Source organism: Chrysochloris asiatica, unplaced genomic scaffold (genome assembly GCF_000296735.1).
Source record: "Chrysochloris asiatica unplaced genomic scaffold, ChrAsi1.0 scaffold00067, whole genome shotgun sequence".
NCBI classification, from domain to species: domain Eukaryota; kingdom Metazoa; phylum Chordata; class Mammalia; order Afrosoricida; family Chrysochloridae; genus Chrysochloris; species Chrysochloris asiatica.
Genome location: NW_006408585.1, coordinates 217,579 through 230,397, shown reverse-complemented (window position 1 = coordinate 230,397; position 12,819 = coordinate 217,579). Strand labels below are relative to the sequence as shown.

The 12,819-nt window shown below is 51.8% G+C and overlaps 1 protein-coding gene across 1 annotated transcript in view; it reads right to left on the bottom strand.

Annotated features, from left to right (window-relative positions):
* Positions 1-4,955: 4,955 nt before the first annotated feature.
* The window catches only part of SPTB (spectrin, beta, erythrocytic), an 82,897-nt gene continuing 75,033 nt past the window's right edge, over positions 4,956-12,819 (bottom strand). The window contains exons 32-35 of the mRNA XM_006864557.1: positions 6,781-7,043; positions 5,541-5,714; positions 5,249-5,291; positions 4,956-5,123 (exon numbers count right to left, since the gene is read on the bottom strand). Coding sequence (XP_006864619.1) covers positions 4,956-5,123; positions 5,249-5,291; positions 5,541-5,714; positions 6,781-7,043 — 648 coding nt within the window. The remainder of the gene's footprint in view (positions 5,124-5,248; positions 5,292-5,540; positions 5,715-6,780; positions 7,044-12,819) is intronic.

Genomic DNA, 12,819 nt, shown 5'->3' with positions numbered 1-12,819 from the left:
GACAAGCTGCTTTCTCCCTCTGAGGCCATGTGATGGTTGCCTTGTGTGTATCCTTCTCTGGTAAGAAGCCACATATTTAAAGTCACCTCTTCCCAGGGACAGAAAAGCACAGCTCAGGCCTCCGGTATTGGCCAGTCATCACCAGACGGAGGGTCCTACCCAGAGGAGATGTGGCAGGCGACCTAGGAGGTTTTCCCATTGAACTGTGCCTTTTCTTAGGATCCAGGCAGGCACGAGGCCAATAATTTATTGCTTTCCATTCTGTGGTATGTATGTGCACTTGTGTGCGTGAGCGCGTGCTGCCTCTGGTGTCTGTGCCTCTCCTGTTGAGAATGTAATTCAGGTACTTGGAGGGTTGTCTGGTTGACACCATGGTTGTCCCTAATGTACACACATTTCATTATTTGTTGATGGTGCAATAACCACTGTTGACCAGCCAAGCTGCGTGTGTCCTCCTTACTGGGGCCTGAATGGAGGGCAGGGTCCACCAGCCAGGGCTGGGGATGTGAGCTATTCTATCCACATGTACTCGCTTGTCATCCTTGCTCATGAAGCACTTAGGGTGCTTGTGTGGGCAGCGGGTGGGCAGGAAGGAACTTACCTCCGCTGCTCCCACTCTAATGGCATGCTGTGTGTCTCTGCAGTCCTGGGGTCCTCTCTCTTTTCCCAAGGACCAAAGTTGGATTTCAAAAAAAGAGGAGGGGGCACAATGTAAACGAAACAGTTCCTAGGGTTTAGTTTTTCTCGCTTTCCGATTCCCAGACAAGTTCAAAAGACAAGGATTCTCAATTTGCAACCTAGAAATGTCTTAAAGTGACATGCAACATTGGGTGATGGCTACATGTGCATATTTCTGCATCAATCCTCAGTTTGCATCTAATTCTCTACGGGGGCCTTTGATTCAAAAGACTCAGGAATCACTATTTTTAATTGGGCTTCTTGGCCTTTATCCATGGTGGAGGTTTCTTCTTGGAGGTTGGGATGGGGGGGCTGCCCCACAGATGTTCCCACAGATCATTGGGTCATGACTTTGTGTCTTAATCTGAAGATGGATCCATGGAGTCTCACAAGGTCAAAAAAGATCTGAGAGTGGAGGCCAAACCCCAACAGATGCTGAGCAGGGCCGAGCCAGCTAGCCTGAGCGTTCTGTGGTCACTGAAGACAGTGATGGGATACAGCCCTGGACCATGGCATTGGAGTAAGAGTCGGAGACCTAGCTTCTTACCAACTAGCTAGGTCACCTAAATTCTACCCCTCTTTCCCTCATCTATAAACTGAAGGGGCTAACAAGTCCCTGCTCTCAGGCTTCTTACTCTGACTCAGGCTCTTCTGGGGGTGGGGCCTGAGAAATTATAGCTAACCTTCCCTAGGTAATCCTTATGCCATGTCTGGGAGCCTTGGACCAGCCATTGGTTCTCATACGTTGCCCATTAGAATCATCAGGGAAGCTTTAAAATGGGACTCAAGCAAGGAACCCACACCTCTAGAGATGAGATCCAGGTGTGGGGACTCTGATGGCCAGTGGGGGCTGAGACCACTGATGATTGCTCTCTGAGGAGAAGCATGGTCTGATTTGTTTCCAAGCAATATTTTTGTTCTACAGAAGCCCTCAGGCAGGAAGAAGTGAGTTTTCCTCAGGTAAGGCCCAGGGCCTGGGTGCCAGTGGAGTCATCCTATAAGACTCACAAGGACAAGACTGGCTGTCCTCCTTTTGACACAGGACTGACCTTCCCTGCCCACTCAACCAGTCCTTGATCAACTCAAAGGGAAACAAACAAAATCCAAACCAGTTGCCATCGAATGATTCCAACTCTTGGCTATCCCGTGTATGTCACGTAGAACTACTGCGCCCTGTGATTTCAATGTGATCTTTCAGAAATAGATTGAAATGCCAGGCATTTTTTTCTGTGTATTAGAGTTCCATAATCTTTCTGTAAATCGCCGCACATTTAACCATAGGCACCACTCAGGGACTCCAAAAGGAACCACCACCAGAGAAATTTGAAGCATTATTGATTTATTAGAAAAACTAGTAAATGGGTTTCCTCTGGTTGGTGGAAGCACGTTTGAGCAGGTGGAGGACAAGGTCCAGCCGGCCCCAGGGCCAGCCCGGATTACATGGTGTGTGCCTGCGGAGCTGCACCCCTCTTCAGCCACCTCCTCCCTCGTGTCCTCCCTCGAGTCCTCCCTGAGCTTGCTTGTTGAAAGACCAAGCTATGTGGTCCACTGGCCTCTTCCCCCCTCTGGATCTCCACCCCTTTCCATCGAGGGGAGGAGGGAGATCCAGGGCCAGTCTAGGGGACCCCAGTTGCCCTCCAAAAGGCAGGAAGGAGGAATGGTGTGGAGGGGAAGCTGAGCCTGTCACCAGCCTCCTGTTGTGGGTGCTAGGGGAGTAGGGCCAGGACCCTGGGTGCCTCAGCCAGTTAGTGGAGGCCAGGGGCAAAGGGAAGAAGGGCTGCCTGACCATGCTCAGAAGGAGCTTCCTCTAAAACTGCCCTGGGGAGGAAGCCTGTTAATGCTGGTGCAGATTGGAGTGTGCCAACCTAGTAGGGGGCATACTGTTACAGACTGCAAAGTAGAAAACATAAGGGGTAGGGGAAAACCTTGCCAGGGACTGCTGAGTGACACAGGGTTATCCAAAGCTAGCCACCTGCTGTTTCAGTCCAATTGGTTCAGTGTCTTGAGGCCTGGTCGATGTGGGAGAGATATGTGGGGAGCTGGAGGGTGGGTCACATGTGGCTGGCTGCCCTTTGCCCATCAGGGACCTGTGGTGGTGAAATCCTAACTCTTCTATCGAGGCCTTTTCATTCTTAGGTTTTCCTACTGGAAATTCCTCACTTCAGGTATCACTTTGGCCCACATGGAGGGGAGATGGTGGCCTTTTGTCTCATGGTTCCCCCAAAGACTAGCCAGGGAAACCGTCAAGAGAGGTGTCCTCCACCCCAGAGCAGGACGTGGCCTTTCAGCATACCAGAGGCCTGCCTGCTTACCCCATGCTTTGGTCTCCCCAGGTGTAGAAAGAGGCTGATGGAATACAGATTTGTTTCCACACTGATGCAAAGAGAACTGCAGGATTAGGTGAGCTAAGGTCCATGAAGACCTTGGTTACAGAGGTGAGAGCACCTGATCTGAGGAAATCAGGTGCCATCCTGTGGTCCCTGTCTACTGACATGGTGTCAGGACACAGGGTGGTCCTGCTCTCTGGGCTGTGCCTGTGCTGATCTGTATTAGCTAAGGGTTCTTGGGCTGGCTGCCTTGTAACACCTGAAACTTGCCCTTGTGGCTTCTACCTGATTCTCACCCACTTTCCAACAAATCATCCCAGGCTCCTTCCCATGGGGAAGGTGATGGAACCAATGACTCTAGGTCCCTGCCCTTGCAGCCTCTGAGCTCCTTTATGGTCTCTGGTGAAGATGCCCACTGCCCCAACTTGACCAGTCTTTTGGACCCAACCCCAGATAAAATGCTGGGCTGGAGCTGTATTGCTTTCAGAGTGCTGTGATGGTGGGGAAATTGTGGAACTAATGATCTTTCCTTAGCAGCATGAAGAGGTGGGTATTCCTGGTGGTGGTGTTTGCAGAGTGCCTTTTGGCTGTGTTTGATGGGGAGAGGGTAAATATTTGGTTACCTCTGTATCCACATGAACCCCAAGATCCAAAGCTAGGGCCTTCAAGAAAAACTGATCTGGGAACACCTTCAGGGCTCTGGCCCCAGCATTTGCCTAGCTGTCGAGGGGTAGTTTTGTCATTGATGACCATGTCAACCTCTCAGCCAGTAGTACCCTAAGTTGGTACAGCTGCAGGCGTGACACAAGTGGGCATTTGACTTTGGGGTTTTTTACTCCAGGTGCTCAGAAGACAGGTCTGACAATCTGCTTCCAAAATGTCACAGCTTTGCCCCTCTGGAGCAACTGATTCTGTCACACGTCATCACCATGAGTCAGAATTGGCAACCAACAACTCCAGAGAGTGGGGTTTCCATCTAGTATCTGGGGGCCTGCACTGTGTCTCCCTAAGGGGCTTTGGGTCTGAGTCATGTATTGCTGGTTTGGCTGCTACTCCGAGTTAGGGGAGGGTCCCAGAGTTGAGAGGCAGAGCCTTAGGCAGTGTGAGACCTACCTACCCCTCCTTCCGGTCTGAGAGCCCTCACCACAGTTTTAAAAGAGGGATAGTTTGAAAGCTTTCTGATCTTCCCTGTGACCTCCTATGCTGGTTGTACAAGGTGCTGAGGTTGCTCCTTGCAGCTAGGACCCACAGGCCTTGAAGGGTTACTTTATTTTTGGTGGGAGGTCCTGAGCTGAGACACCCAGTTGTGAGAAAGCCCCATTGGGGAAGAGGCTGGTAATACCCAGGGCCTTGTTGTCTGTACTGTCTGCTCCCCCCTCCCACCCGTCCCCTGCACCCTTGACCCAGAATACCCAAAAGGCTCCTTTCCCGGAGCCCCAAGGAGTAGGTCGGGTATTTCCAGTGTCTTCTTTCTCTTTCCCTGCCTTTGACCAGTGGGAGATGGCCCCAAGACATGCTTTGGGAGTGGGTAGTGTTTGAGGAACCTCATCAGCCTTCTTCAGCTTTTAAGGCGGGTGAGGGGGCTGGCCAGTCTGGAGGAAGGGTGGGGAGAGGAGGACAAATGCCTCTGAGAACCTTCCTGCCCCCAGGCTCAAGGGCACCAAGCAGCTGGGAGCCCCTCTCCCTGGGGCCCGGAGCTGCGGCTGGTGAGGGGCGGGGGCGAGGGGCAGAGGGGGGGGGCCGGGCCGGGCTGGGCCGGGCGGACGAAGGCAGCTATTGCAGTGCAGCGGGGGCCCGGGATCCCGGCCAGCCCGGCGATGCGGCAGGCAGGCGGCAGGCAGCGGCAGCCCGGGGGGAGGACGGAGGTCGGGCCCTTGGACGCCCGGGCTCGGCCCTGCACTTCCGGGCGCCCAGCGCGCACCCGGCCCCACCCGCGGGCGCCGCAGCCCGCTACTTCTTCTTGGGGAAGAAGCTGAATCTCTTCTCCTTGTCTTTCTTGCCGAGGCTGGAGTCGGTGCCGTGGATGGAGGGAAGGGGCAGGCTCTGCGCCTTGACACGGATGCTCTGAGACTCGTTGATGGCGGTGCTTACGCCCTGCAGCCAGGACAGCATCTCCTCCTGCGGGGTGGGAGGGTCAGGGCTCCACCGCCTCCTCACAGGGCCCCTACTGAGGCTGGGGGCGTGTTGCTAGGGCTGCCCATTCCTCCCGCCCCAGGTCCTGTCTAGGCAGGCTTTGCACTTACCTCATCCTTGCCATGGAAGAACCACTGGCTGCCATTACTCAGCCTACGAGGACAAAGGGTTTTCTGTATGCGCAACGTCTGGAGGCCTCCGCCTGAAGCCTGGGCAGAGAGCTAGCTCCGCCTTAGTGCCTACGCTCGTCCAGTAACAGAGACCCTCCCAGGCATCTCCTGAGCTCAGACCTGGAACTGGTCTCACAGTGGGTCTCTGTCAGCCCACTAATGCCAAATCCAGACACCAGCTCTGAGTGATCAAGGCTCAGGAAAGAAAAGCAATGAGCAGGAAAGGCCTCACCTCAGCTTGAAGACATGCTTCTTCTTCTTGTAGTTGGCAGCAATCTCGCAGACAGCGTGTCTAAGAGCCAGGGGTTCTTCCCCATGATAGGGCACCCCCAGGGCCAGGTTCTTGGCATCTTTGTAGAAGGTCAACTCACTATTCCTGAGCACACAGTAGAGGTGGTTCCAGGACCTGTGAAGAAGCAGACAGGCCACTCACACCCTTGATAGCAAGAAAACAGTAGTTGCCACTGGTCATTTCCAACTCATGGTGACTGTAAGTGTGTAACTCTGCTCCTTAGGGTCTCCAGGGGCTGATTTTTTTCAGAAGATTTCCAGGCATTTCTTCTGAGGCACCATTGTGTGGACCTAAACACTCAACCTTTTGATTAGCTCCTGAGTGTGTGATTGTTCACACCACCTGGGAACTCTAACCTATTTTATAATCAATTCCTACTGCTTTACCACTTTATTATTACTTTTTTTTCCCCTGATAACACATTGTGCTGGGATTTTTTTTTTTTAAACCACCTGCATATAATTACATCACCCAAAGGTAACTTATTAACATTTTATGTATTGGTGATGGTGGTAGTGTGCCATTGAGGTGGTTTTGACTCATAGCAAGCCTGTACAGGGTTTCCGTGGATGTAAATCTTTCCGGGAGCAGAAAGCCTCATCTTTGTCCTAAGGAGAAGCTGGTAGATTCAAACGGCTGACCTCTCAGTTGACAGCCCCGCTTGTAGTCCACTACGCAACCAAGATTCCTTTTAGTTATTAGGGGGACTTCAAATAATTCATGGAAAAATAACATTACTTTTTCATTCCATTTTTTTCCACAAAATAATTTTCACGAAAATATTTCCTTCTGTAATTGATTCATGATGTACATCCAATTTATATCCATGCTTTTAAACTTAAAAGCAAAGATATTTACCAAGAATAAGACAACCTTAAGAAGGAACTCCGGTAGCGTGGTGGTTATGAATCGGGCTGTGAACTGAAAGGTCAGCAGTTCGAAACTACCAGCTATTCCATGGGAGAAAGATGAGGCTTTCTGCTTCCATAAAGATTTACAGCCTCAGAAACCCTGTATAGGATCGCTATGAGTTGGAACCAACTCCATGGCACATAACCACCTCCACGGCACATAACCACCTCCACACCAGAGACATGGAAATATTCTGTAGGCAGAGGACTCCCTGGGAGCTACCTAGCCCTTCTCCTTCCCACCCATGGCCCCTGTCCACTCCACACACCTGTTGGACGCCTTCTTGTTGGGACCCTCCAGGTCGTGCTTGCGACCCAAGTAGCCCTCCATCTGCATGCTGCGCCCATGGTCCTGCTGGGCGGGCAGTGTCGTGGGTTCATCGCCTTCACTCAGCGGTGTGTCCAGGACTTTAAAGAGGGACTCCGTGGTAGGCCTCCCGTCCCCTCCGGATTTCTCTTCCTGGCATTCCTCCTGCTGCCCGGGTGGTGGTCGTAGCTGCAGATCCTGAGTCCTAGGCTTCTCTTCTTCCCCCTGCTCAGGACACATGGAGGAGCACACCTCGCTGGGGGGCTCAGGCCCCGGGATGAGTGTTCTCAGCAAAGCTATCGAGTCAGCAGACTTCTGGAAGCCCCACCTGGCCCTGGTTCCTTACTGCTATACACCCCCTGCCCCACCCTGGCTCTACCAGGACCTGCTAAGGGTGCCCACCCTGGTCTGCTTCCTTAGACACTGCCCATGCTTCTAGCTCCATTGGGCATCCAACTTCCTGTTCAGAAAGCAGTGAGTCGCCCCTTCTCTCCCTCTGCCCTAACATACAGTAATAGGATCATATAGAGAGGTGTAGGGATCTGAGTGGTTATTTGGTTACCATTTGATGCAAACCCCATTTGTGTCAGAGTAGAACTGTGCACCAAAGGATTTTCAATGGCTGATATTTAGGAAGTAGACTGCCAAGTCTTCCTTCCAAAGTACCTTTACTTAGACGCAAACCACCAACCTTTCAATGAGCAACTTAATGAGTTAACCCTTGCACTCCCCAGGGACTCCCATTACCTCATCTGGGGGAGTTTCCAATGATGCTGACAAAACCCTGGCCCACTGCTTGGCACCAAGCCCTTATTCCTGCTTCAGCCAGATACTCCACCTTCAACTGAGTTATGGTTGAGGCTCTGGCAAGATTTCACAAGAAGACAGGGTTCTGACGCTAAGGCAATTTGAAACCACTTGTACCCTATAGGATCTTGAAGGGGGAGTCTTCTTTTACCTTAAATTGTGGCACTAAGCTGGAAGCCTTTCCCCCTACTCCTGACTCCCCTCCCTCAGGACTAACCGACTCTCCTCCCATCATGGATGGGTATTTGTCGTATTGGGTAGGGGTTCCTAATCCCAGTTGCTTTTTATAGTCACCTCAATAGCTTGAAAAAAAAAAACATTCCCAAGATGGCGAATTAGCAGGTCTGGAGCAGGTGGCCACACTGGTGGTTCTTAATCAGTTTTTCTTTTCATGGGTCTCTCCTGGGCATCAGGGGTTGAGATTCACTGCGGAAGGAGTCAGCAATGGGGAAATACATACCCTTTACCTTCCCGCACCCCCTGGAAAAGCCAAGGGAGGGGCCACCAAGGCCAGGAGCCACTTGTTGCCCATACAGAATTCCACACCAAGGAGATGCGGGCCCCATTCCCTGCTGGCCACCTCGTATGCAGAGGCCTCACTGATCTACCCCAGCACCTACTGCAGCAGAAGACAGAAGGGTGGGATAGGTTAGGGTGGCAGGTGGGGTGAGAGTGGGCTCGATGAGCACCCAGGAAGGCAGCCTGACCTGAGTCATCTGCCAGAACCATCTCCAAAGGCCTGAATGCTGGAGGGGAGGGCTCGGCAGCATGGAAGTAGGAGGCCCCCGAGTTGGCCAAGTTTGGACATGTGAAGGACAAAAACACCTGGCAGTCCCTGCCTCAACACCAGAAGGTGGAGTCCCAGAACAGCCCTGGGACCAAGCTCTCCCCGGTGGGGGTCCTGTAGGCAGGGATCAATCAGAATTCGAGGAGGGGAGGAAGCTTTAAACAAAAAGAGAGAAGTAGCCTTTGTGACACCTGAGTGAGACCAGAGGCTGCCTGAGATGACATTAAGAGAAGAGAGGGGGAAGAGTCAATTGAGATGTTTGAAGTCATGTTGGAAGAAGGAAAAAGATGGCCCTTTTTGTGGACTATGAAATAAGAATAAACGGGTTATAACATTTCATTTAAAGACAGGGTAATGTGGCTGGAAAAGTTTGAAAACCACTAGCCCAGTGGAACATCTTCAGTCTACAATGAGTATACCGATGCTCAGAGAGTTTAAGTAACTTGCCCGAGGTCACACAGCAAACACGTATAGGAGGTGATTATGAGCATGCATTCCAGAACTGAACAGTCCTGAATTTTCATCGCATCTTTGGGGTTCTCATCTTTTCCTGAGGCAACGAGACCACAAAGATCTGGAAACCCCAGAGCTTTGCCTGGGTCGGCCTCCAGCAAGGAGAGCAGACAGGAGTGGGAGGGTAGGACTAGGAGCCTGGAGTTCGGGGCCCTTCTGTGGACTTGATTCTTTCTAAGTTGGGAGGTGGATTAATTTAAAAATTGAAGCCTCTTTTTGGCTCCACCTCTCCAGCTGCAGCCTCAAGCCCAAGGCTGGTCCTGCCCTTCCTCCAGGAGAGCGGAGACCCCAGAAATCACGAAAAGCTGCAATGCTGCTCCGGTGACAGGCCAGAACTGCCCCCTACTCTGCCTTGGGGTCTCAGGGAAGATGCCCACGAGAACCTCAGTCAGGTTTGTACTTCTCACTTGGCCTCTACCTTACTGAGACTGGCTTTGCTAGAGACCCACAAGTCACCTTTATCCTATTTTCCATCCTTTCAGAAACAATAAAGATGGGGTTTGTCAGGACTGACATCCACTTTTAGGCCACCTTCCTGGTTTCCACTTAATGAGTGCTGATCAAAAGTCCCTGTGTCTGGGTCCTAAGATGCCTTTGGGAAATGAGGACTTTCCAACGTACACAAAGGTTTTGCCTGTGCTCCTGGCTGGCCACGTGGAAACCTTGAAAATGTCCCTGTCCTTCCACCCTGTGCAGACCAAGGCCTGAAGAGGAGGAGCCTAGAACAACAGACTTCTAGTTGGCAGGACTTCTCTTCCTCCTTGCCTAAGGAGGGGGCATAAATGACAAAGATGAGGGGAGACAGAGAGTGGGGTACAGGAGAGGAGAGAAAGGGTTCTGGGAACCAATCCTTTCATCTTTCCCTCAGCTCCACAAGGAGGTGAGTCAACTCCCTGGGAAGGGCGAGGGAGAGACCAACGTGGAGGAGGGATTTCTAGAAGACACCAAGACAGGTTGCCAAGCAGAAGCCCGTCCCTTCCCTTGCCCAGCTCCCACCCCTTGTCCGCTGTGCACCTTTGGACTATCTACACAGCCTCTCCAGGATTCAGAGGCCAGGTGTTGGCTCCCACAAGCATGGAGTGAAGTCCCTGGTCCCTGGGGAAGTCACAAAGCCTTCTGGAGTCTATTTTCATCAATAGTTAGTGGGAGTAATAACCGTCCTTATGGTTTTTGGAGCATTTTAAAATGAGAGAGCACCTGTAAATGTTGTTCTATTATGATCCCTCACCTCTTCCCCACCCCACCACCTCCCTCCTGTGGGCTTTGCTGAACAATTATTGTGGCCAGTGTCCTATGTGGCTGTGTGACCATTTCAAACACCGTTTTGTCCTTGAACTAGAGGGCACTCAGGACTGAGACAGGGAAATGCAGGGTAGTGCAGAAGTGGACCAAGGCCCCAAAAGTTGGAGGGGGACTGAGGTTCAGGGGCCAAGCAGGTGAAGGCGGAAGTCTCTAGAGAGGACTGAGGCCAACACTGTGTTCCTTCATGGGAGGTTTTGGTCATTCACAATCAGCTTTTTAAATAAAGTACAACTTTGTAAAGTGAAGACTTCACAGAATACTAGAAAAAGGTACTGAGACCCTTTTCTGAAGCAAAACCATTAAAAAAAAAAAAAAAAAAAAGTGGTTTGCACAAGGCAGTAGGAGAGCAAGCTAGAAAGAGCCAGATTTTGCTACGGCCTCAGCCCCTCGGCGTAAATCCTGCCTCATGTGTGAGCACGATACCAGAAGTAGTGAGCTGTTTATTTTGGGAGGTTCTCCTGAAAAATTTCCCAGGTCCTTGTTTCTCTAGCCAGGTCGCTGGGAGGGTGATCTAGGTAGAATCAGCAATGAGGGCTTTATTAGGGAAACAAACCCCCTGGGTGACCTGGCTGCAGGTGGCCTGTGATTGGATAGGTTGAGGGTCAATGGAGCAGATAGGACAGGCAGACTCCCAGAATTCTGGGGCTGGAAAGGGGCCTTGAGGCCATTGGGTTCAGCCTCTGCTGTTACAGATGAGAGAACTGAGGTCCAGAAAAGCATGGTGCCCGAATGGAATCACAGTCAGTTAGGAGTTGAGCTGGACTAAGAACCCACAACTTTTGTGTTCCTGTTCACACGGTGCCTTCCAAGTGTGAAAGCAATGCCTCACAAGGGGCTGGACACGCAGTGTGGTCAAGGAACAGATGGGCTTAAGCGGCCTTGACAGAGATTGGTCCATGACCTGGGTTATTTGGGGCCCTGACTCCAAACCTACAGTCAGAGCAAACAGAGAGGTCTTTGCTGTTGGCAAATTTACCCTGGCTTATTTCTAGGCCAGATTCCTCACAGCTGATGGGTGGGACCACATGCCCCTCAGGGGGCCTAAGTCAGGCTAACAGAAGGCTTCACTCTATGTTGACTTCTAAGGGAGATCTGGGACGAGAAGGGAAGAGGTGACTCTTGTCCTGCTGCCCAGGAAGCGTGTCATTGTGGGATACGGAGAGTCTGCAGACAGCCATGAGGGGGATACTGTCTATTGCAGGGGCTGAGGTGTGGGTGTGCCAGAGGCACTGGGTAACCTGGTCAGAGACTCGGGCCCTTAGGAAGATATACGGATGACACCGACAGCCCTGAGGGGACACACAGAAGGAAGAGACATTCTCGGTGCCAGGTTAGGGTGGTGGGGAGCCTAAACCAGAGTGGGAGTGACAGCATGAGGAAATTGCTCTGGTCATGGGACCTGGAATAAGGTAGTACTACTAAATTCCACGGGAGAAAAATGAGGCTTTCTGCTCCTGTAAAGATTTACAGCGTCGGAAATCCTGAACTGGGTCGCTATGAGTCGGAAACGACTGCACGGCACAGAACCACCACTACCTGTGGTTAAGGAGCTCTGGTAGCATAGTGGTTACTATTCGGGTTGCTAACCTCAAGGTTGGCAGTTCGAAATTACCAGCAGCTCTGTGGGAGAAAGATGAGGCTCCCGTAAAGATACAGCCCCGGAAACCCAATACAGGGTCACTATGAGTCGGAACCGACTCCACGCACACCAGCACCACCACCACCGCCTGCAGATTCTCTAGTTTGCGAGGTAGGCAGGAGACGTGTCAGGAGAAAGGTTGTGCACTGGTTGTTGGGATCATTATGTCAGAGGAAGGCAGGGGACAGGCGGCATTGACTGCAGGCTGGGGAGCAGCAGGGGAGGACAGGGTACAGACAGGTCCTCGGGGTAATCAAACAGGGAGACCCCAGGCCCTTCCTGGACAGGAAACAGCTGCTTCAAAGTCTGGCAGAATGGATGCGAAAGCTTGTTTTTAGGGTCCTGCCTTGCTGCTGGCTTTGACGGAGAAAGCTCCCAGAGGGTTAGCAAAAGTGGGCTGTCCTCCACAAAGGGTACTCAAGAGGGGAAGGAGGTAGGCAGGATGGGTAAATGTCTTCTCTGGATTGAATTGGAGGTGTACTTCCAGACTCGGGCAGTAGGTAGTGTAGGGGACAACACACGAACACTGATTTCAGGCTCCCAGGAGAAAAATAACCAGGTGTGGGACTATGGGGTCTTTTGGAGGCACTGGACCACAAGTCGATTTGAACCGCAAGGTCAGCGGTTCAAACTCACCAGCCGCTCCATAGTGTGTATGAATTGGAACCAACTCGACGGCACTTAACAACAGAACAGGGGTGAGGAACATCCAGCTCGCAGGTCGTATTGTTGTTGTTAGGTGGCATCCAGTCGGTACCAACTCATAGCGACCCTCTGCACAACAGAAAGAAACACTGCCCAGTCCTGGGCCAACCTCACAATTGTTGCCACGCTTGAGCCCATTGATGCTGCCACTTTGCCAATCCATCTCATTGGGGGTCTTCCTCTTTTTCTCTGATCTTACCAAACATGATATCCTTCTCCAGCGACTGGTCCCTCCTGACAATATGTCT